This window comes from Orbicella faveolata, unplaced genomic scaffold (genome assembly GCF_042242905.1).
Source record: "Orbicella faveolata isolate gen_17 unplaced genomic scaffold, um_ofav_v1 contig_2, whole genome shotgun sequence".
In the NCBI taxonomy this organism is placed as follows: domain Eukaryota; kingdom Metazoa; phylum Cnidaria; class Anthozoa; order Scleractinia; family Merulinidae; genus Orbicella; species Orbicella faveolata.
The window spans coordinates 4,769,816-4,795,939 of NW_028301547.1; the positions used below are offsets into that span (position 1 = coordinate 4,769,816).

General features: G+C 38.2%; 1 protein-coding gene across 1 annotated transcript; it reads left to right on the top strand.

The window, feature by feature from the left end:
* The first annotated feature begins 2,062 nt into the window (after positions 1 to 2,062).
* On the top strand, positions 2,063 to 17,020 carry LOC110058007 (uncharacterized). The gene is made up of 23 exons (XM_020764599.2): positions 2,063 to 2,131; positions 2,284 to 2,418; positions 3,066 to 3,095; positions 3,352 to 3,419; positions 3,531 to 3,767; positions 4,140 to 4,287; positions 4,871 to 4,938; positions 6,070 to 6,306; positions 6,653 to 6,800; positions 6,981 to 7,048; positions 7,643 to 7,879; positions 8,815 to 8,962; positions 9,156 to 9,223; positions 9,878 to 10,114; positions 10,664 to 10,811; positions 10,987 to 11,054; positions 11,630 to 11,866; positions 12,195 to 12,342; positions 13,729 to 13,796; positions 14,251 to 14,487; positions 14,966 to 15,113; positions 16,244 to 16,420; positions 16,857 to 17,020. The coding sequence occupies exons 2-23, from the start codon at positions 2,367 to 2,369 to the stop codon at positions 16,859 to 16,861; spliced, it is 2,982 nt and encodes a 993-aa protein (XP_020620258.2). The 5' UTR covers positions 2,063 to 2,131; positions 2,284 to 2,366; the 3' UTR covers positions 16,862 to 17,020.
* The last annotated feature ends 9,104 nt before the right edge of the window (positions 17,021 to 26,124 follow it).

A 26,124-nucleotide genomic window follows, 5' to 3' on the forward strand; every position in this document is an offset into this window, starting at 1 on the left:
TCTTAAAGAAACGCACCCTTAGTAAACGCTTGCAGAGATGTGGCTCTGTTATGGTAAAAAAATATACTTTAATCCTTATAATTTATGCTTAATTTAGTACCGATGAAAGATCAATTCTTCGCTTTACCCTCGAACATACAAGCACCCAGCGGCCGGGGACAGGAATTCGAGAAGAGCAATCAAATTAAATTCGTCAGGTGAAAACAAAAGAAGTTGCAAACGTGTTTTTTTAATGAGTGATTTAGTTTTTTTTATTAAGAATATATATCAAACTGGAGAGATAGTATTTCATTATATTTCCCTTCATCTCCAGTTATCTATAAAGCGAAATAGAAAGCTATGCGACGAAAGGTAAAATTTTCATCTCCCTTCTCGGAGTTTGAAGAACCGGTGAAACGGTCGCTCTCTGATGCATCACTTTAAATTTGTCCTGGTGTTTCGTAGAGACCACATATGTCTTGCTGTCACTGAAAAACTAGGTTTACGCGAGGTTGCTTGAAGCAGTTAAACTGGAGCATTGAGCAGCCACCTTGAAAACGTTTATGTTGAGAACTGGCAAGAAAATTGGGTCTGCAGATCATCAGTTACGTAACCAAATGCCTTAGTTTGTACAGCTATTATTTTGAAGTTAAAAGAAGACCATAATTATATCTTAATATTATGGAATAAAATTTTGATGCCAAGCGGTCCTACTGTACGATAAACATTTTTCCTCTAAAAGCTCATATTTTGAAAATGTTGAGTAAACTTAAAGATACTGAAGCCTCGATAGTAGTGAGGTTTTGATTCAAATGATGTTCATTTCCATCTGGGGAGAACTGACAGCTCAATAAAGTCAGTTGTAAAGGTGGCCTTCATAGGAAGCCGGACTGTACCACAGGAAAGATGTGGTAAAGAGTGGTGTCTTAGCGAGCTGTGGAAGAACAAGGAGAATAGAAAAGCAGAACAAGGAAGATAAAAAAGCGGTTTTTTTTGTTCGGTGTACCATGAAACTCACTAAGAGTGCCAAGGAAATGCAACTAAACAACTTTCGCGAGCGCTCGGCGTAGAGTCCAAAATTTGGCAAAATTTGGCAATCATAACTGTAGGCCCTTCACTTCTTATGGTTTGTTTAGCCTTTTTATTAAAATAGAAAATAAAACCAAATACAAGTTTTACTTAACAAAAGGTGGGAAACAACACACTGTAGTAAGGCTACGAGAGTCGTGATAATTGCCTGTAAATTGGAAATGCATTAAAAGCGACATTTTGTCAATAGTTTAAATATTATGATATCCCCTCGTTGTGAGTAAGCATAAAATTTGAATTCAACCCCTTACCATTTTGAAATCAATTATGCTATGCATAGTCCCACTGTCGACTCTCTGTCTATCCAAATAAAGAGACAAAGCGCTATCTTCTACTGATGCATCAGTTTTGCAATTTACATCACTTTTACTGAAAAGTTCATGAGAGCTTGGATACATATCAGCTTATAAATCGACCATTTGAGAAGCACATTATGAGCATCAACAAACACGTTTATAAGTAATCCAATTTCCTTAAATTTATTGCTCGCTGATCGATTAACAAGGTAAACACAAATTCCATCTTTTTTAATTAGATAATCCTTCAATATTTACCTCACGTTTTAGAATGACATCTCCGACGTTATTTACTAATTGTTAGTCCTTGTTTAGTTACGAATGACTCGGCCATAGATTACCAAATTCTTAAACAATATTTGTCATAAAATGCCGTTTTTCTTCTTATATAACTATTTTTAGAATTGCCAGTTAACAAAGATTTGAATAATACGTCACAAATAAAGATTATATTAGCGTGCGGCAATTGATACGGTATTCAAAAGTATTTTTCTTACTGAATTTGATTAGGCGAATTAATTAAAGTTCGAATTCGTTATGGTTAGCCAAATAATTGTTTGCTATGATGATTAAGTTTTGGAAAGGTGCTCTTCAAATTTCCAATATGATTTTTGTTATAAAGTGTCATCATTTCCCATTCCTTAAAATACTTTTTAATAATAACTTATTATCAAGGTATATAAAACAAAAAGATAAAGTAATTGAAGAAACTTTCAAAACCCATAATCTTCGATGTTCATGTTAACAAGAGAAACTGGCGTATTTTTGTAAGTTTTCTTTGGGTCGTATAGGCGTTTTTTCTAAATATTTTTTATGACTATTCCTAGTAAAAAGTATTATTGGTCTACTTCTGTTCACTTACAAATAAAAGAAGTATGATTATCACTATGATATATGATTAATATTTGTTTATGGTTAGAAACGTTGACGACACGGGTTGATATTCAATTCATCTGCAATACACATCATAGTGTTTCTAACACCGTATCGAGAGCTATTGGAATGGCACTGGCTGTGAACTTGATCCTTCTCCTCAAAGCCTATCTTCTAATCGGTGAGTGATTTTCAATTCTCTTCGTTTTTACGATCTTGCAGTATTACGAAACAGATGGAAGAAGCACGTGCGAGAACAAGTTTAACACTTGCTTGTACTTATGAATAAAACACATGAGATACGAAAAACCGAGTTTTACCACATTTCCAAGGTGAGCAGAAGAAAAAGTTGAAAATCAGTTGGACCCGCAGCGGTGTATTTTTGACAACCTTTGAGGTGTTCGGAGATGTTGTGAAATACTGTCTCGCGCGTTTGATGTATGTTACTTACAAACTAAAACTAAGAAAGAAACGCATCAATAATCAACTGAGAAGTGATAATTAAATTATCATTCAAACCAGTTAGAAAATAAAGATTGCTAACTCAATCTCGACTCTCACCTTTCTAAAAACAAAAATACCAAACTTTGCAGAATATTATTGAATTCTTATCTCCCGCTGTCTAAAGCTTGCCTGAGTCATATTATCTCTAGACATTATGAGATACTATAAGACTTGTGGTTTTCTTTTTGCGCTTTCTCGGTACCTATTATTCTGTATAATTTTTTTTTAAAACTGTTTCCTCAAATACTATTTCGTGTGGTAAAATAAATTATTAAATGACTTATTGATTGAAACTTTCGTGCTTTTGGCTTCATATCTTCACAGGATACGTTAATGGAGGGTTTTATCATGGAGGTAAATACGAATAATTATTGTCTCAATAATAAACTATGAGAAATCAATTCGCCAAGATTTAACGATTTAATTCTTCAAGTCTCCAATTGTCTAAAGCTTACCATATCTGTTGTAATGTGGAGTTATGTTATAAAAAGGCTTATGGTTTATCTTAATAGGCACCCCTTAATTGTTTGTTGAAAAAAATCATTACCCCAAAAATCATGGTAGCGCGCCGACGGAACTTGATGTTAAGCTGTAATGTCTTCTCTTTCAGACTGTGACTCGCCACTTGGAATTGAGAGTGGCGATATACCAAATTCTGACATGACCGCGTCCTCCGAGGTTAGTAAAATGGAATAAATCTATCCACTGAGCACAATTGCAGTGCATTTTGAACGCCTTAGCGTTTTATTTCATTTCATTTGTCCTTAAGGTCATTATTTGCATTTGCAGTGGAACGCACACCATGGGCCTAGCAATGCTAGGCTTAACCGTCCAGCTGGCGGGGGAAAGACTGGAGCTTGGTCCGCCAAGACAAATGACTTAGGACAATGGATTCAGGTCAATTTTCGTGAGCTGACTCGAGTGACTGAGGTGGCAATTCAGGGAAGGCAGGACCATGCTCAATGGGTAACGGCATTCAAATTATCTTACAGTCTGGATGGAAACCACTTCGAGCCTCAAGAAGAGGTGCGTAATGAAATAATTCTCCATTTATAAATGTTATGGGCAAGCCGCAACATAACCGGCTTGTCTTGTTTTGCTCGTCCTCTTTTGTTGGAAACACTGCGTGGCGATGAAGTTTTGGAATTAATTCAGTAAGTTCACAGACAACAGTAGTTCTACATTTTATGAAATCATTTTGCTATCTGAGCGATGCTGCAGTATATGACGTTACCATTGTTTTTTTTTTTTTTTTTCCAAATGACGATCTCTTCCATCAATACAATACTCAACCTTAGGTAATACGGTCCCAAGTCCATATACACTGAAACGTTTATCATTAGAAGAGAAGAGAGAAAAAATGTCGCAAGAGTCTTAATTTTTCTCTTATTTTTGCAGATATACCAAGGAAATAATGACCAAAACAGTGTTGTTGTTAACACTTTGATGGAACCAATTGAAGCTCGATTTATCCGACTTCATCCGTATGCATGGTATAGACATATCTCCTTGAGAATGGAGTTTTATGGGTGCAGCTTGAAACCAGGTAAGGTGGAGAACTTTCCATACATGCTGTGAGATACACCCTCTCCGCGAAAGGAAGAACGTCCTCTCCACCTTCCTCACTTGGCGACCATGCTATTTAGGATGGGCCTAAGTTGCACCTTTTAGCTGTGGGGTGTAAATGTGTTTGTTGATTTTTGTTGGTATGCCTTTGTAATTTGATTATGAAAAAAAATTCAAGACTGAAGCTCCAAGCATGGTTAATGGAGGGAGTGATTAAGACGGCCCAGTAAACATCAAAAAAGCAAACAAACAGGCTAAGGTATATGTTGGAGGGTCCTTGACCCTGCACATCTTTCGTTTTATGCTCATTGACTATGCATGAATTACACAATCGCAATGCTTCTATGGGTTAGTAGTATGGGCACACACAACTACCTTTTGTATTTTTTGAGGTTTACGCAGGGTCAACCCCCAAAATAGCTAACACTAAGTGGACACTGACATTCAGTTACAGTATCAATCCCATTAAGACAGGATAGTATACATTGAAAACAAAATGTTTCAAACTGCGGCTTCAATTTGTGAGATTAATTTGATAACCTGTCATTTTATTCCCTCTTCAGAATGCGCAAAACCTTTAGGACTGGAAAATAACCGAATTCCCAACTCAGCTATTACCGCGTCATCAGAGGTAAAAGAGTCTGTTACACTTATTATCAGCTTTCTTTTCTTTTGCGTCAAAATTGTATTTGTCACTTGTTTAAGAGAGAGTCACTTGAGGAAACGCGATATTGGTAGAAAATCGTTCAAGTCATTGTGGTGATTTCCGTATTCTTTATGTTGCGTGTTTCTTATGCAAATCAATGCTAAGAAACCAACATACCTTTCCTTAGTGGATCCTTTCTCATAACTTACACACACAAAAAAATGTAGCGCATATCGTTACAGTAAGAAATGTCATCCAATCTTCATTTACCGACATACTGTTTCTCTGACTAACTAACTGACGGATTGAACGAATACCTCACTCAACCACTCACTGACCAACTGACTGAACAAATGACTGAAAACTGGCTGACCGACTGACCGACTGATTTTCTCGCTAAATTACGCAGTGGCCGATCGACTTACTGAACAACTAAAAACTGACTGACTGACTGACTGACTGACTAATTGAGCGACTGAATACTGACGGACTGACTGAATTACTGTCTCAGTTATTTGCTCAGTGGCCGATAGACCGACTGCTAAAAACTGAATGACTGACTCAGTACTGACTATCCGACTGACCGATTTATTGATTGATGATTTATAGGTTGATTGTGATGGACGGATGGCTCAGTTTCGATTGATTCGTTTGACTGAGTGACTGACTGAATGACTGACTGATTGACTGACTGAATGACTGACTGAGTGACTGACTGAATGACTGACTGAGTGACTGACTGACTGAGTGACTGACTGAGTGACTGACTGAGTGACTGACTGATTGACTGACTGATTGACTGACATACTAATAGATTGATTGATTAACTGACTTGATGGCTGATCGACGGATTGACTGATCGTTCGACGGATTGATTGACTGATGGGCGGATGGATGGCTTTTTTGATTGATTCATTAATTGATTGATTGTTTGACTGACTAAGTGGCTGACTGACTCACCATCTGATTGATTGCTTGATTGATGATTGATGTACTGACCGATTGACTAAGTGAATGACTGATTAAATGAACAGTTGATTGATTGATTGATTGATTGATTGACTGATTGATTGAGTGATTGAGTGTTTGACTGATTGATGGATTGAATGATTGAAGTGGGACGTTAACCATGGACCTACCAACGCCAGACTCGACAAACCCAGCGGTGGTGGTAAGACAGGTGCTTGGTCCTCTAGAACAAATGATGCAAACCAGTGGATTCAAGTAAAATTTTGTGAAGTCACCAAAGTAACTAAAGTGGGAATCCAGGGCAGATATGACCACGACCAATGGATTACCAAGTTCAAAGTGTCTTACAGCCACGATGGCATACATTTTACCACCCAAAGCAAGGTGAGTCTAATGAAATTACAAATTAAAAGAAGGATGATGATGTTAATGACGTCATTGAGGATCATTAGTTGCTTAGGTTTAGTCTCAAGGTAATTAATGACATCTCAAAGGACCCTAGTCAGCCTCCGCCATTTTCGATACCATCGAAATTATTTAAATTGCGTGGTGAAGCAAAATCTTATTGCTTTACTGTAAGCTGTGTTCCTGAAAGTGTGTTTAAGTATCTTAAGTAGTTTCGCAGTGATTTGCTTCGTTTTGGCCTGGTCACAATGAAATATAATAGCCAAAATCTCTCATGTATACAAAAACAAAGGTGTGGCTGACTAGGGCCCTTTAATTTCTACAGGTATACGACGGGAACAGCAACCGTAATGGTATCATCATCAACGATTTAGATACACCAATTGTGGCTCGTGCAGTTCGGATCAACCCAGTTGAATGGTACCGTCACATATCCATGAGAATGGAACTCTACGGTTGCCGATTATCATCAGGTAAGTACAGTACAGTGTAATTAATCTCTTTACGCTATGTTATTAGGATGAATAAGACATTACACGTTATTGTAACATAAAAAAATGATTTTGTAAGTATTCGGCTCACGTACTACCGACCAGAGCGGAATTGTGTCTCTCAATTCTGTTAATAGAACCCCGATATGATTTTTTCTTCAGAATGCGCAGCGCCACTGGGAATGGAGAATTGGCTCATCCCGAATTACGCCATTACAGCTTCATCTGAGGTAAGGGATATCTTAACCGTATTCGGGTGAAGACTTTTTTTTGTCCAGTCATTTCATTTTAATTGTTTTCTCTTTAAATTTTGGGCCTATCTACGGAATTTCCAAACTTTGAAGCTCTGAAATTAAGCTTTCTTCAATTTGATGTATCAAATCATTTCCATCTCAATAAATAATCCAACGTAGGATGCCGATGTTGGGCGAGGAACGATTGAGCTGTAATATAATCGATCTGGTTTTTCGGTGTAGACCTATTGACTTGGTAAGAAATTAGAAACACGTTATATCTGACCACCAACAAAACGGCGTACAAAGGTTTGTCGTATTGCATGGCAATTAACCCTCTGGCGTACAAAGGGAAAAGTGCTATGTAGGATTATTAATAAGGGTTCATAAACAAATAGAAGCAATCTTTTTAATAGCAATGATGTATCTTGTTTTAATTTAATTTTCTTTTCAATCGTTTTAATGCATAACGTCCAACGCGTGGAATATTGCACCGTCAAAAGACACCGAGGCTCCATTTTCGTTCCAGAATGTTTAATTGGCGCGAGATTATGCAAGGTTTAGTGAAAAGATTATCTTTTTGTTTCTCAGTGGAATGCATACCATGGACCCTCCAATGCAAGGCTGTCTTTTACGGCAGGTCGCGGAAAAACAGGCGCCTGGTCGTCAAGGATAAACGACAAATCACAATGGATTCAGGTGGATCTTCGTGAAAAATTCCAAGTGACCAAGATGGCTACACAAGGCAGGCAAGATCATGCGCAGTGGGTGACTCAATACAAGGTGTCCTACAGCACAGATGGAAAGTCATTTACATCCCAGAACAAGGTGGGCAAATGCAAAAGGAAATTACTTTTAATTATTATTTGATTTTTCCTTTATTACATCACAATTTATTTTGTGCGTTCTTCCGCTCTAACTGAGCTATGCAAATAGTTATTGACGGCGCGGAAGGTAAAAAGGTACAAATTGTAACGCTGCAGCAACAATACACCTACAGATCTCTTATCTTTTGTATCTCTATCTCGATTGAGCCACATCCATCCAGGTTGACCACGCGTTTAAGATTGGTTTCTTACGACGTCACTTCGGGAAGGACACATAGAGAAGGCATACACTTCCAAATAAAATATTTAGTTTTCGCGGTCCGCGTTGTCCAAACTGGTCATTCGACGATCTTCTCAGTCTGTAGAGGACAGCTAATAATTGTTTAAGCATGTATGACTAAGTGGTGTATGTGCAGAGCTATTGGTTTTCTCCACAATATTGCTGCTGTTGCTGTCCTGGTCCGCACAAGTTCTCAAATGTTTCCCGACTTTTACACGATGCTTAAGGAAGTGACATCGCGACCAAACTAGATCCTGGGCTCTTTGTTGCTAAAACATTCGATCAACTTTGATGGTCGTGGCTCAAACGGGTACTTTGAACTAACATTTCAGGGACGAAAAGCGTCGGAATCGAAATATTTCTGGGACTAAAATCTATGCTCTATAGAGATACTAAAACAGTAAACAAACCTCGTAGGTGATATAGAGACTTCAACAATAAGTATAGTACAGGTTTCAGACACATGAACATGGTGGAGAAAAAGAAAAAGAAAAATAGTCAGGTATTTTGACAGTATGAGTCTTAAAAACAATTTATGATGAGGAAATGTAAAATCGCACATTTGACCGGAATTACCGCAAAAATATTTTCGCTTGTTAATGAGGTCTGTGCTTAGTCCCTAAGGTTCAAAACTTTGTTTTTCATCAATTGTATAGGTGTACGAAGCTAACCGGGATCAAAATACCGTCGTAGTCAATAATTTAGAAGCACCCATACAAGCACGTTTTATCCGCCTTGAACCTCAAAATTGGCATGGTCACATCTCGATAAGAATGGAACTCTATGGCTGCAGCTTTAAATCAGGTATTTTCTTATTTAGCATCTATAACAATTCATTAAGCGTTAACATAATCTGCATTATCAAACAAACTAGAACGACAAAATATATTAGGTACTCTTAAAGACAGAGAAGGGAGATTAAGGTCTCGGTTTGAGATTTTCCCGTGAAGACCTCACTCTCGGTTAATAAGTTAATTTTCACTTTCTTGTTCACCAGTGTGCGCGTCACCAATGGGAATGGAAAATAAAATGATACCTGGCTATGCAATCACCGCCTCCTCTGAGGTAGGTTTAACAATTTTAGTCATGTTTCTACTATCTTTAAATATTCAGGCCATTTGTATGTTAGGGTAGATAGATGTGTTTTAACTGCATCTTCCCCATAAGTGTACAACTAATGAAGATAGCACACCAACGATTACAACAATCCTGTTATCGTATCAGTTCTGTCCACGGAGAACCTCGAAAAAGATAGCCTTCTGCTCCTCCCCCCTACAAATTATCCCACCCGCACTCTATTTGCAGTCCGAAATGTTCAATCCGTGCGATTATGCACGATTATTATGCATTGAACTCACCATCTCTTTTCTGATTGGCCGAAAGCGTATAGCGAATTTTAGAAATCAGCGGCTGTGACGTCATCTAGCTGCAGATTATACAATCATTAGGTCAAGGACACTCAGGGTCACAGGTAATCATGCCATGTATGACCGCGGTGCATGATTTCTAAGGGTAATCATGTCAAGTTCGCGCGCTTTGTGTTGCTTGCCGTCAGTGAAGAAGCAAAAACATGACTTCCATTTTTTTTTCGTTCAATGTATAATAAAACAACTATTAGATTCGGTTTTTGTGATATCCAGAATACTCAAGGTCGAGGAGATTATTATCTGAGGAGATCTTGTTTTTTATCTGAGGAGATTATTATTTTTTGTTCCTAAGTGGGCTGGAAACCATGGTCCCACCAATGCAAGGTTGTACCATTTGGCTGGCGGCGGAAAGACGGGCGCCTGGTCTTCAAGAACAAACGACAAATCACAGTGGATTCAGGTAGATCTTGGAGTAGTGAAAAGGGTAACGCAGGTTGCAAGTCAGGGCCGTTCGGACGCTGCACAGTGGGTGACAAGATATAAGATGTCTTTCAGTACATTTGGAAAGGAGTTCAAGTCCCAAGATCATGTAAGTTAACGCGTGATGTTTGTACAATCGAGTACATGTTTTAACTGTGAATTGCTTTTCTCCCTTTGATATTGACGATGACGACGATGATGATGATTACTGATAGGGATCACCACCACCACCACCATCATCATCAACATCATCATCATCATCATCATCATCATCATCATCCGTACTAATTGCGCCAAGAAACGCATAAGGTCTCAACAAAGTATTCATATTTAATCTTTTTGTATCATTTTGCCCACCCACTTTCTATGCTACTCAGTGTGTTCACTTTTAACCTCAACGCGTCTTCACGTACGTCCATGTCTTGTTTTTATGGGGATAACTGCACAATGGCTTCAGGCGCTACACGACAAATTCTTCTTGCTTCGCTTGCAAAGATTACGCCGATCCTGCCAGCCCTGTCCCGAAACTGGCAAGTTCATTAAGTTTAATTAACACAAAGGCAAGAAAACCGTTAAATGTGAATTAGTTGTGTGTTAAAAATTTTCACATGCAATTTATACAAGGCCTTATCGACTCATATGTTTGTGATCATTAAAGGTTTACAAAGCCAACAGCGACCGGCATAGTGTTGTCGTCAATACTCTTATTTATCCCATCGAGGCTCGTTTTGTCCGTCTCAACATAGAGGCATGGTATGGACACATTTCAATGCGGTTTGAACTGTATGGGTGCCATGTCCGTGTAGGTGAGAAATGTTGTACATTCTTGCTTTGCCAATTAAAATACGCTAAAGCATATTCTCTTCAGAGTCTCTACACGTTGTCCTTTGAATTTCAATACTACTTACGCAACTTTGACTCTCTTGTTTTGGTCTTAGATTTTTGCAGCAATCACACATACTTTTATTCTACGTTTTTCAGAATGTACATCGTCGCTTGGATTGACCAGTAAGAAGTTACCAGACTCAGCCCTAGCTGCCTCTTCTGAGGTAAGATGTAACATGTCAAACACGAAATACCGTGTTTTACCACTTTTCCAAACACCGACAGGATAGTTGAAAAAAGAGAGTTGAAAAAAAAAAAAAAAAACGACACGTAAAGAAGCATTTTTCGCGACGTTCGATGTATTTGGAAATGTAGTGACACTTAACGAATTGACGATCCACTAGGCTATCGCCTGTTAGATCCACAGCTGCTTTGACAATGTTATGTCAAAATTTATGATCAATAACTGTATAGACGCATGAAAAACTAACGTCAATTTGTTTTTTTTACGTTAACAAATTATCAAATTGTCCGCTCTTGCTCGTTAACGCATCGGTTAAATCCTAAATCCACGTGTCTGTCCGCTTATTGATAATGAAAATTAGCCAAATAGCGCACGAGAATTTCTGCAGTTATCGTAAAATACTGTTTTGAGTGTCTGATATGTCTTCTCAAACGAACCTCGAAAAACTATTGAGAAAAAGGAGAAGTATAATCGTAAAAATCTATGCTAAAAAAGATCACATATCCAAACACCTCGTCACCATTCTGAAGAACTAACAACGGCATTGTTTTTAAGTGGGACGGAAACCATGGAGCTAACAATGCGAGACTGTACCGTGTGAGTGGTTGGGGAAGGACTGGGGCCTGGTCGTCCAAGCTTAATAACAAAGGTCAGTGGTTAGAAGTGGATCTTGGAGAGACAGCCAAAGTTACCATGGTAGCGACTCAGGGCCGATACGACCATGACCAGTGGGTGAAAAGCTATAAAGTGGCTTACAGCAAATACGGTGGCCATTTTGTCTTTCAAAACAAGGTGAGTAGTGACGTGAGAAAACTGCACATGGATACGTGAAAGGATTGTGCCATTAAAATAATAGTCAGAGATCACGCTGACCTGATTCAATGGTATGAGAGCAAAATTATCGATTGCAATATTTCATAAGGTAAACCCTTTCTTCTTCAGTGTCGTTAGTTGTGTGTGCTTAAATGCGTTTGTATAAATTTCTTATTAAGGATGTTGTTGGTTAGCAAGGACAATGCCTTTGAAGTTACTGCATGGTCAACGCTCAAAGATTTGAAAAAGACGATCGTATTCTGTTCTGTCATTTAGATTGATTGAACAAGAGTCCATTCATTTGCAGGTGTATGACGCTAACTCAGACAGAAACAGTGTCATTGTTAATACGCTCATTCAACCCATTGAAGCTCGTTTCATTCGTATTTATCCAGAGAGTTGGCATGGTCATATGTCCATGAGAATGGAATTGTATGGCTGTGAGATTCACCCAGGTAAAAAGGCTTGTTTGAGATGTAACCAGATATTAAAAGAACGTTTCCGTCGAAAGGGTAACTCAGTTTTACTACATCCTTACTAATGCCAGTAGAAACTGTGAAACATTCATAAAAAATTCAACATTTTTTCACCTCCATAGACATAATGCAACTCGACCAATGTAAGAGTTTTTTACTCCACTTACCGAAAAATTCCGGAAGTGTCGGTCATAATAATGCAAATGGTGAGAGAATTTTGGCTCGACCGACCGCAAAATTTCCAAAATGAACGGTACGTCTTGAAAGGTAGTCCAAAATTTCCTACCGAAATACCCGGACGGAAAATTTGCGTACCATTTTTTTTGGAAAATTTGCTTACCATTGGGTTTGGGCGAACTCGAAATAGCTGTGGAAAGACTCGCCTGTCGGCTCGTGTTCCCACAGCATTTCTCGTTCTCCCAAACTTCCACTAGTGTTTATATCACTCGATAGAAACATGGTAGATGTTTTAATTATTTCTTAAATACCAACATTGAATGGCCAGTTCCCTCTGTGAGACCCACCTTCAAAGAATCACGGTAGTTATATTCATCAAAACAAATATTGAGTCCAAGATGATGAATAAAACCTACCATGAATCCCTGCAGTCATAAAGAGTTAGCTATGGATCCATTTCTACCTTTAAAATAGAGCGTTTTCACACGGCGTCACGGCAGCCATATTAGTGTCCCAAAACTTTGAAACCGACGGTGGCCATGCTGGTGTACCAAACTATTCATCACCTAATTCATTATGTAAACACTTTTCTTGTTCCAATAAATAAATGAATGATAATGCTTTATAGTTTTGGCAGTCTTTATATTGTAAATATTAATTAATGACAGTCTCTTCTTCTAAAGGACAATAGTTTCTGCATGTTTCTGGGCTTTGTTATTATTATTATTATTATTATTATTACTATTATATTACTAGTATTAAAATTTGCTTAATGTTTGGTTATTCATTCCTTCTGTAATAAAAACAAGGAGAACAAGGGGTTTTCTAAAACAAATATATAGCTTTGTGATGTTAACCATGGAGTAAGGCAGGAATGACACGTTTTTATCTGGTGCGCACAACCACCTACCCCACCTCAACCACTTCCTTGCCTCAAGACTAATTAATTGATATCAATAAGTAAATAAATAAATAAATAAATTAATTAATTAATTAAACAAACATTAAAGTTTACACCTTATTGCCTTAGTACTTTATTGCTTTATTACATTATTGCCTTAGTACCTTATTGCCTTAGTACTTAGCGGTCGTCAGCCCCCAAACCATCCCAATAGTGCCCTCTGCACTACCAAACAAATCGACAAACCGACCAACAACCGATTTAACCAACTTATAATACTCTTTTAGATTGCATGACGCCACTTGTAATGGAAAACGATCAAATCCCAGATTCCTCCATAACGGCTTCTTCAGCGGTAAGTACAACAGCAGCTAAAACGCCATTCTGATCTGAAAGTGGTACTGAAAAAAAAAGCCTCATGTGACATTTATACAAGTACTATGTAATTCTTGAATTAAAGTCTGAGATGCCTTAGAGGTACTACAGCAGTGAAGTAGTGACACAGGAACAATCGTCACGTCATAGTCATGTGTAACTTTATAACACCGCTTAGGGGCAGATCCTGAAAATTCAGAGATAGCGGCCGAAGAAATTGGGGCAGAGTGCAAGTCACCCTCCCCCCCATCCCACCACGCCCAAACTGAATAAAAAATTCCCTTTTCCTGGAGATGCTGCCTATTTTTTTTCAAAATAATAATACAAGAAAAAAAGGGGATACCACCCTCTCTAGCCTCCTGCCCCCCAATCCGCTTCTGCCAAAATTGGAAATTGCAATTTTAACTAACTTGTGACTCTCTTGTTGAAACTAGTGGGCGGCCAACCATGGGCCGAACAATGCCAGGATCTACCACATGGCAGGAGGGGGCCGAACAGGCGCATGGTCTGCCAGGACAAACGATAAAGGGCAGTGGATTCAAGTGAATCTTGGTAAAATTAGACAACTAACCAAAGTAGGCATTCAGGGCCGGCAGGATAATGCGCAGTGGGTGACGAAATACAGGGTGTCTTACAGCACGGATGGTCAACACTTTACTTCTCAAAATCAGGTAGGCCACGAGTCCCGGTCCTGCTCTATAAACACAATACCGATGGGTACATTATTTTGTCAGAAAAATGAACTGTCGAGGGGTTCTTAAAAAATATACGAACTTTGGAATGAATTAGAAATTAGAAATGAACGACCACACATAGAAATACACATTTGGAAATCTGTTCATTGAAGATTAGAGCTGCAATCCTTTTCTGCTGGAAAAAAACCGAACAACAAACTAACACTTTGTAGCATTTCAGTTTAACATCATGATCATTTTGACAGGCAATAACTGCTTTAAGCGAGTTTACATGTTAATTTTCTACGCTTCAAGCACCGATTTTGAGTTTGAATGAAATATCGTTATCTAAAAACTGCTAAATGTGTGTTGCAGTGTAAGTTCGAACAATTGCGAACTGAATATTTACAGTAATTAAACTTGAGTAAGGTTTTTCAAAATAACAAGCAACGCGTAATATATTCTGTAATTTCAGGAATACACGGGAAGCAAGGATCAAAATACCGTTGTCATTAGTGATTTGATCCAGCCAATAACAGCTCAGTATGTTCGAATTCTTCCACAAGCATGGCATAGACACATTTCCATGAGAATGGAGTTGTATGGTTGTGCACGTGATTCAAGTAAGATATTTGTAATGTCATTCATAGCTTTTTCTTATAACGGACAGTCGTATCACCACACCATGTGGCTCTTTTTTGCGAAATTCTGTTAACTAAGTACCCTGCAGAACACTATCCTCGCATAAGCCTGTCTCCGTAAAAAGTAACCTCACTTTAAGGACGTTCGCGCTTATTGGTTCTTCGCATCCTTACTGCGCACGAAAATTCACACGCCACGTCATGCATCGAGCGCGCATTAAGTAATAAAATGAATAATGATAGCGCAGAAGGCCATTACTATAGCTTTGCCTGGATTTAACGATCTTGGACGTTCGGTGACCCCTATTTTTCTTTTGATGGGTCATTTTGTCTACTGATTTCCAACATTTAGTGAAAAAATGAAAAAAATCTATCGATTAGAAATCTGAATTTTTTACAAAATGTGCCATCGAACTCCATTCTTTTAGCTCATCGTTTATCTGTGCGGCGGTTTCAAATGCCTGTTGAAGGATCAAGTTTTGCGAAAACGTTGGCAACATTTGGAATTATCAACGCAACTGATTCACTTATAAAACATATTACTTGGATAGTTCGTCTCCGTTGCTTCATCTTTGATATTTTAACCTAAAAACCCTGGAGACCCCGCTGATTTACGCGCGCCAATTTTTCAAAATCAGACTAGTTTTCCACACGCTTTATCACTGAAATTAAACGAAGTCCCTGGCCCCCAATTATTTTTTTTTTACATTTCTGAAACAAGTTATTCATTACCTGTCCGCGCGAGAAGTTTGAAGAAAATCTATCGAGTAGAAAAATTTCGCGCGAACGTCCTTAAAAGAGAAGAATAGTGGTGCGGAGATGAAAAAAAGAGGGGTACCTCGAATAGCCACATCACTTGCTACTAGTAGAAATACAATTGAAAAAATTTACTCGGTTCTGATCGGCAAAAATGGAGTACAGTTTTCATGTAACACCGGTGCAAATTTGAAACACTAGTGCAAACTATAACGAAGATATCCGAAGTTAGTGCGAAGACACTCGTGACTAACGACGGTAATCTGATGTATTCCTGGGAGGAATTTCACGAAATCAGTCTGTAAGTATTTCCTCGACCAAACTCTCCTGATGCTAATATTGTTAATTGTCGGCAGTTGATGGAGGATTTTCTGATTGGAGCGAATGGAGCGCCTGCTCATTGCCATGTGGTGGTGGAACGCGAAAACGAGTGCGTACTTGCACAAACCCTCCGCAGCAGTATGGCGGGAAAGATTGCCAAGGACTGAGGGAGATGTTTGAAACATGCCACACCGAAGACTGTCCCGATTCTGGTTAGGATATTTACCTGGTATTTCATGTTAAACGGACTCGGCATATTCTTGACCAAGTCACATCGTCAAACGCAACAATTTTTAGAAATGAGACATGTGCCAGGGTGCAATGATCTTAGATCTTAAACTGTGGGTGTAAAATGTTCATATTTCAGATTTTTTAGCGTTGTAAATACAAGAAATTTCATTCGCGATACAACTTCTTATATAGCCTGTGTACATCCGCCCCCTCCCCTCAAAAAGGGACTCGTGGGAGCTTGATCAAATGATCAGTTTTCCAAGTAACACGTGTTATTGATTGATAACATCTCACCGTCCTAGCTATATTAGACATATCTTAGTCACGTGTGCCATTACTCATTAAGGAAAAATGGCTCATTTTCGCGGAACACATTACATATGTGCAGCATTGTCATTTTTCTCTTCTTTTTTTCAGGGTGACCTGCTTCTCGTGATTACAGGCAAACATGCAGCCAACCGGGGATATCACACAGCTCATCATATCAGAGAATATTGGTGAAGGGATAAGGGAATAGAAATGGTTTTGGTTGTAGATCATGACTGATCAAGAAATATTAAAGGGATCTTTATGCTGCACAACGCTCTGACTATTTCTTCTATGTCTTTGACTGTTTCGTTTTTCGTTTGCTTTACCTTAATCAGACCAATAGGGTTGCCTGCCCAGGGGCAGATCTAGGGGAAGGGTGCAGGGGGTGTGCAACCTCCCCCCCCCCTCCCCTGAGACGAAGCCTTCTTCTTCGTATTAGCTCGTGTTTGCTTTTACAATTTGTTACCTCACTAGTCCGTTACGCCATTCCTTAGCAGAGAACCCCCTCTTAAGAAATATCCTGGATCCACCCCTGGTGCCCACGCTGACTTTGACTTTTAATAACTTCTCATAATTTTGAAGTTAACGCTGCCAAAGTTTGCGACTTAATCTAAAAATTATCTGGAATTTGGTATGACATGATACTTGATGTTTTCATGGCAGCAACCGTTTTTTTTGACAGACATGTTTAACAAAGCTTTAAAACGTGTTCAAAAAGACTCTTAATCTTTAAGAGGCTGTCTCTGTAAAAACCACCAACTCAATTTCGCTTCAAAAATAATTTTGTCTGCATGAAATTCTGGCAACCGAAAAGCGTAATTAAAGTTAGAATAAAACTAGTTTTGGTTTGATTCGAAATGATTTTCCAGTCGCGTGAATATTTCTCCTCGTCAGGGCCCGTCGTGCCCTCTGCAAAAGCGTAAAATTGACATTTCTCGTGTCGCTGTATATATTTGTAGCATCTGGTAATGAATATTATATCACTTTACGCATAAACCTTTCTAGTTTTCTACGATAGATTACCAAATTTTATATTTATTTAAGTGTTAATAAATCAAGCATATTGCTGAAATCAAGCATCCTACTGAACATTAATAATCGCCATCGAATGATGGCTGGAAATGACCATTTAGAAGTTAATGTTAAAACTCGGGGCCTAGTTGAAACCTTACACAGTCGCAAAGTGTAGTCCTTTATCGACAAAAACATGTAAAGCATCAGAAGTGACGAAAAAAATTTTGTATTGTCTTCAATTTGTCAGTTGCGAAGAAGAGGAATACCATTTTGTCCTTTCGGCAGGACAGCTCGGTTTTGAAGTTCACAGTTGTTGAATTATTTAGCAGTTCCAGTAAATAGGTAGATTTTGCCTTAAAAACTCGACTCCATGGAAACATTTTGGGCTAAAATACCCTATCGGAACATCGTTTCAGAGTAAGTTCCTTCAAGAATCAATTAAAATACTATCAAAGTCTGGTTTCGTTTTTACGATCTTGCAGTATTACGATAAATAAGGAAGAAGCGCGTACCGGAACGAATTAAACAAGTGCTTGTGTTTATGAATAAAACAGACACGAAAGACCGAGTCTTATCACATTTCCAAACTGACCGAGAAAAGAGTTGAAATTTGGACACGCAGCGGTGTATTTTTAACGACTTTTGAGGTGTTTGGAAATGTTGTGAAACACTGTCTCGCGTATTTGATGTATATTCTCTGCAAACTAAAACTAAAGACACCAAGGAAGAAACGTATAAATGAAATTGAAATTTCTATGCGGTTATGAATTTCTCAAATTCTTCAATAAGGGCAAGAAGAATGATTCATTGCATCTTTAATTAAAACCGATGATCTCGTAGTTTGTGAAGTTAGCATCGTGTAACCAATCTGACGTTAAATTAACAATTCAAGAGCCTTACTTTAAAGAAATAATTGAATTATGATTAGCAAACTCGAAGTAGTTTAACTTCAGCTCACAGCAGTACTCACTACTCACGAACAAAGACGATGAAGCCTAACAGAATAGAAACAGAATATAAATTGAGACTTAAATGTGTATGGCAAAAAAATTGGAAATCTATGGTTCCCTCACGGGGTTATCACGGGCACAGCCGTTACGTGTTTTGCCGACACGTTCAACGTTCATCGAACCCTTATTAAGATAATGCCTTTGACCATTGCGTGATCGCTTTTTCGAAAGTGAATCTGCTGATAGGTGAGTTTTCATTGCTAGTAAGGTAAAAGGTAAAGTCTACATAGGAGCCAAGTGGCCTATCAGGCCAGAGCTTATCGCGGTTTCTGTAGCATGAAGCGACTAGGGGTATTTCTACTCCCCCCTGGATGGGATGCTAGTCCATCGCATGGTTACCCCCAGCATTAAGTTCGCCGGTACCCATTTATACACCTGGGTGGAGAGAGGCACTGTGAGAATAGAGTGTCTTGCCGAAGAACACAACACAATGTCCCTGGCCAGGGCTCGAACCCGGACCGCTCGATCCGGAGACGAGGGCACTAACCATGAGGCCACCGCGCCTCCCAGGCTGGGTCCGTATTGTCAACCTCATCAATTAGCGAATGAGACCGGGTAACTCGAGTAACAGGCCATTTCCGAGCTGCCTTTTACCTCTGTGTCAAAACGAGTCTTCGGGCGAAACCATTCATATGAAAATGAGTTCCGCCTACAGTCAGTTTCATGCAAATCAAACTCATTTTCATAAGAAAGATTTTGCACGAAGACTCGTTTCGAAACAGAGACACAAGTTACCTAAGTCGGAGATGGCTCTTCACGCAGTCATAAGAACGTCTACGATGGAAGTCATTTACATTAAGGATAACTTTTTTTAAAAAAGGATAACATTTTTTAAGGATAGCGAGCATTTTTCGCAAGTTGTTAAATAGGCATAGTCACTGACGCAAACTATGTCGGATTCATATTTTGAGTAGAGTTAAGTATTTATTGTGTCAAGAGAAACATTTCCAGTCGCTCAATAGTCAGGGTAAATTTTCGCTGGTGATTATGAATTTCGACAGCTCGTGATCTGTCAGATACAGTTATGGCTGACGAACACTAAATTAACGATTTCACGGCAAACTAAATAGAGGACGCAATAACGAGGTACTTGTAAATGCTGTTTACGGTCCGTAAAATGCATCTCATTAAGCCTTGAACTAGCAAAAGAAAATATCAACCGAGGGATAATGCTGCAACAAACAAGGCAAAAATACCTTTATATCCTAAACACAATGTCTCTTTTTCTCTAAAGCTTACACTAATCCAGCATTCTTGAAAGAAAATGCCAAACTAACCCTCAACGAGTTCCGTTGTTAATTTCGAATTAATGCAAAAGAGGTACGAGCTAAATGCCTTGTAAAAAGCAAGACCATCATCAAAAAATTCTCACAACGAGTAAATTGAACGGGTAAATGTCAAACGGCTGATTTGACCAGCTATTTTATATCCCTCAACCCAAGCGCGCGCGCCACATCACACTAAACCCTTTATTTGTCCAATGAAGTCTAAACAAATGAAAACAAAGTTACATGTAAAGACTTCTCTTGTTAAGTATTTGATCTCCTATTTTTTTGCAGTGAAAATTTGATGACATATTGAAGAATAAAGTGCCGTTTATTACGGAAAAGTGCCTAGCGACTTCTTCCCGAGCCTGCGATGTTTTTTTAACAGCTTCAATGTATAAGATTTTGTCTTTTAGGCAACAAGATGAAAAAAAAAAAAAAAAGATGATTTTGGTACCCTTTTAATAAAATAACAACATTTGCAACTAGTGAGTTAATTTTAGAGGAGTCTTTTTTCGGCCAATTTTTGTTGCAAGTCAACCCAGTCATATCTTTCTGTTCACATAAGACATTGGCGAATGCATCCTTTTGTATAAGTCAATGAAATTGGGCCGTTCAAGAAGGGGAACATGTTAAATTGCATCCCTCAGAATTAAATTTTTAAAGACAACAAAAATTCAATAAAGTTCAGATCAATAATTAAAAAAAATTACATTGTTACCTAAATAAATATTTTTTAAGCCCCTAACTTATTTCTGGATCATTACTCGCTTCATTTTTATAAAATTCTCAGATGTGTTAGCCCAGAAAAGTATTGTTAGTTACAGGCATGCAAAAAATTGAACACCACCACGGAAGTTACCTCATTGAGGATCGTTATAGTCAACATAGCGGCTTTATAAACTTGCAGTTTCAAAATGTCAGAATTTTTAAGACGGCAACATATATTTGGGTGTTAGTTAGCGGTAACAAATATACCGCGGCGTGGGACAAATCAAAAGATTCAGTGCAATGCCGCTGTTTGAACTTAAATGCAATTAAGGCACACAATGAGGCATTAGAAGACTGGGGACTCAGTAAATGGTTTGAAAGCACTTGAGCAATGCATTGTTCTCTTACAACCCTCTTTTGATGCTGGTTAATGTTGCCTTCGAAAAGCTGCATTCTTTCAACTTTGTACAGAATGTTTGTAGTATTCCCGCTGAGTTATTCATCCTCCATTCCAGGGATGACTTGGTAATACAGAAATCATTTCTCCTTGAAAGTTAGGCGAGGGATACAATGTGAAATGGTGGCTCTTAGACAATGAATTATAAGACATATTAAATAAGGTATGATTAAGGCGAGGAAACCTGTAGTTTTTATCTATTTTCTAGGTGTTAAAGAAGGCTTATTATGTGCAAACATTCTGGAGTTAAAACCAAATATACGCATGCAATAACTTTACGTTTATTTGTTTTTTAGAAATTGAATGAAATTGAATGAACAAAGCTGGGGGTAGAAACCTTCACTGGTGTTGAAATATAACTCGATCTCACATCAATACACATCTCAGTGTTCTTGAACACCTTACCGAGAGCTATCGCCATGGCTCTCGTCTTCAACCTGATCGTTCTTTTGGAAGCCTATCTGCTAACTGGTGAGTAATATATTTGTGAATACTTTTTAGGTCTAAATTGTTTCAGTATTGCGAAACTCACGGGATTAAGGGGGTATATTTTACGCATTTTGTTCAACTAGCCCGATTGTCACAGGTGCTGGGGAGGGTAATATGAGATTTTACACATTTCGAGTGAAGTTTATAATTTAAAGTACAACTAAAACCTTGTTTGTGGCTTCAAGAATACTTACAGCGTGAAATCATTGGGAGATCTGCCAGGTTTTTCTTGATAGAGTAATTTTATGAGTCGGTCGTATCAGCTGAAGAAAAGGGCTGGCCGAATCACCCTTCGCCTTAACACCCTTTGCATCGCCCTAATCTTTGACTTTCAAGACATCCGCAAGAAGCTTAAGCCGACTGTTCTCTACATCTTAGACATCGTAAGAAAGTATTACAAACGTTTTAACGATTAAAATGCTTTCATCGACTTATTACTGCTATACGAAACCCAGCTTTTATTTTCTTTCAGTACGTATAAATCGAAGCTTGCTCACACATTCATCGACCGACTAAGTAGAAAACAACGGCCACGCAGAACATTTCTCGTTGGATTCAACTCACTGAATTTATGCGCAAAAGATTTTCTAAAATGTTTCTTGCCACCAAGAACCAGCACTTCAATACAGATTTTTGTGTCTACAGTGACTCTGAAGTAAATCGGCTACACGTTTCTTCGGACTTTAAACTGACAAACACTAAGGCTAATTTTTAAATGGATGTATGTCACATACCTTGTATGAAACTATGTTTCCAAACTCAAAAAGACTTAGATAGATGATGGTGAAACCTCGCAATCGTTTAAAATTCGTTTTATCTCAACTCGGTGAAAAAAAAAACCGCAGTTATTGACAACATTAACGCGGCGAACAATTGAAAATTAAGTAACATTAGCTCTTCATCACCTCTCTGTCATGTACCATATTGAAAAAGAAAAAGACATAATTAAAGCTAAGAGGCACTTCAGATCAGAGTTCACGAGTGAGCAAACGAAAGATGACTTCATTGTCAAAGTCTTCCTATATCAAGGTAACGGATGTTATCGCAAAAATCAACAGCAGTGACTTGTCACGGGCGGGACAAATAATTTTACGACTTTTTCCCGATACACCGAGAAAAATACATTTGAGAAGCCAAAACAATCTATATCGGTTTCTTATGTAAAAATATTGCCTTTCATCATATTCGCAGTTTAGAATTGAGTTCCAAGAGAACATCGCTAAATTGTGACAAGAGATTTTATGCAGGCAAAACTTAACGTCAACTAAGTTGGTGAATATGGTTGCCAGGTACGAGTTTCCCTGAGTGAAGCATGAATCATTTGTGGGGGAGGTCTCCCAGTTCTGTCAGTTTAATGAAACATCAACATTTATTTCTTGCCGTGAAGAAAAGTCCCGGAAACATAAAAGGTAGTAATTGCAGCTGGCTTATTGCTTTTGATTAAATTTCTATCTTTGGAAAATGAATGTCCATCCTTCTGACTCGTTTACCATGCATTATTATTCATTATGCTTTTGTTTAACCTTAAAATGAAAAACTAGTGCGGTGAACCTAATAGGTTTCGGCGGTGAACGAAACGTTTTGAGGTAAAAATGGCACGAAATAGTACATTTCGTGGGCCATGGAATTCAAGAAATAATGGAAAATGCCAACCGACACGGACAGTAGAAAAAAGTCAAAAAGCCACAGAATTGCAATGTCATAATTAACTCAGCTACGTTAAGTTTGAATTCAAAGATTTAATCGATGGTAAGGTAATTCGGTAATTGTAAGGTAATTCTTTATTTATCGTGTCAGCTCCGCTTAGCTAAAAAGCCATTTCGCTGGAAGCCCACTCTTAAAATAACATAAATGTACAATAGTTTTTAAACAAGAAAACAAAAGAAAATACAAACTACAATACAAAAATAAAAATACAAAAAAAACAAAAAACAAAAACAAAAAAAAATGCAATCGATATGAAAAGGATCTTAAATGTACAGCAAAAGTTACCGAATGCAGAAGGGCAGCAAAATCGAACGTGGCAACCAAAATTGCAGTAGGTTTGTTTAGAAGACAAAATCAGAATTTTTGTAACCATTTTCGAGAATAAATATAAACGACTTTAGATGAGATTAAGCAATATTTCTTAAGAAAAATCTATGTCGCTCTCTCCCGCCTTTTCATACCATGACCTCGTTTAGAGCAAACGGAAATCTTCACATTATTCAGTCAATTGAGGAGTTTAATTCCCTCAGTCGCCATTGTTGGATACGAGAGGATTTCAAGTGACAATCTTGGCGCTGTTAATATATATATATATATATATATATATATATATATATATATATATATATATATAATGTGGGAGGAAAAACACAAATAAACTACAAGTTCATCCCTACAAGCCTGTTTCTTGGTTGCCCACTCAAACACTCTTTATGCCTTTTTTCTCTCTGCCCACGCCAGGGAATCGATACGAATGCCAAGCACATGGCTTGCTTGGTCACATGATCCTCGCACAACCTAGAGGGGGTTCACATAATGACAATTGACTCCCTCCAAGACCCGGTTCTCCCTGGACGTGCTAAACTAAGCGGCCAGAGAGAAGACATAAAACTCCTATTTTCTGGCAAACATAATTGGTATCTAACCTTGGGAAACAGTTTCATTTTCCTTCGAGTCTCGAGATTCTCGGAATAATAAAACTGACTATTTCCCTTGGGACTAGTGAATAAGTGTATATTCTTATCCCCAACTGTCCATATCTGTAAATATGCGAAATTATACTGTAAAGAGGGTCCTAATATCAAAAGGATTATAGCAAATGACTTCGTTAGAACTTTTTTGTATTTTTTTTTTGTGTGATGAAACAAAATATGGATGATTTACTACGGAAACTTACACTTTTTGCCTTTATATTTTTACAGGATATGCTTATGGAGGTATGTACAAATGATTTTTTTAACCATTAATTATGAAAAATTATGTCATCATTTTCTTAGCGAACGGGACTTTGGGCGCGATGCCCAACGGGTTTGCAGTTGCCAAGCAAAAAGGTCTCGGATGAGTCCCTTGGCCGAGACGAACCGAGCTGCGTAAGACTAGCCACGAACAATCTATTATCAGAAGTATCTGTCAACTTTATTGTCAATTATGATAAAAAAAGTTCAACGTTTCTTGTGAATTTGCCAAGATTAAGTGAACCCTCAGTACAGACCGTAAAGTTAAAGATAGCCATCCATGTCCCCACCTACTTCAATGTTTTTGATTTTAAAAGGATTGAAGCAAAGATTTCTAAATTTGCTGACTATTTAGGGGCCTGTTTTAATGGTTGAACTTATTTTGCGACGACATGCGAGGTTCATGTCAAATGTGAGAAAACTGCTCATGAAATTTAAAGATAAGAAATTAACAAGACGTGCATGGCAGCATAATTCAACTCTTCTCCGGTTCAGTTTCGATACCATTGCATACCATGGGAAGCAGTTCCACCTCCAAATCCCTCAGTTCATTATGGCGTTGAATGATAAATCCGCCCCGTTTGCAAATCGTAGCGTGATTCACATTGAATATGTCCCCGCAAACACAAACGGAGGGCGTATCAGGAACTTCCCAGTTGTACCTGAGTTTCAAAGCGTCTCGAAACTCACTGTTCTGTAAATCAAAATTCATATCTCTAATTGGCAAAACAGTAAGCCAACTAGACGGACCTTTATGAGTGGCAAGGTCGACAGCTCTGAAAGTTTTTTGATAATAATAATAATAATAATAATAATAATAATAATAATAATGAATAATGAATAATGAATATTGAATGATTAATAATAATAATAATAATAATGATGATGATGATGATGATGATGATGCATAAAAAGCTGTCAGTAACCAAACGATTAAATAACAGAAACCACAAAAACGAAGACATACTATGAACAAATCAAAGAAGTTAATCTTAGTTAATAGGTTTTCTTAAATTCACAGATGGTCCTACAAAGTGTGTCCCTCTCACAGCCAAAGCTTGTAGAGGGGCTGGTTATGACCTCACTGCGGACTTTCCAGCGATTGATGGTCAGCCATACCAACAGGTCAAAGAAAAAAGTCTTGAGTATTTCCTGTCGTTTTTGCACCACTGTTCTCCATATAGCAAGACAATAATGTGCTCGCTGTACATGCCAAAGTGCGTGCAAGGACGGCCGACGCCAGTTCTTCCCTGTCGCAGTGTCTGTTTGGAGTTTGTGAGCAAGTGTCAGACACTTCTGTCGGTGGCCTCACACGCTGGCATGTTCAGAGCGCTCTGTGATTTGTTACCAGAGCAGAATAGTAACTCTGAAACTTGTTTTATACCCGAGGGGTTTACTCCAAGCGTTTCTGCCGCTGCTGGTAAGTACAAGTATTGGCATTAACACGAGATATAAGTCCTTTCAGGAAGGTTTGCAAGGTGCGGCAGG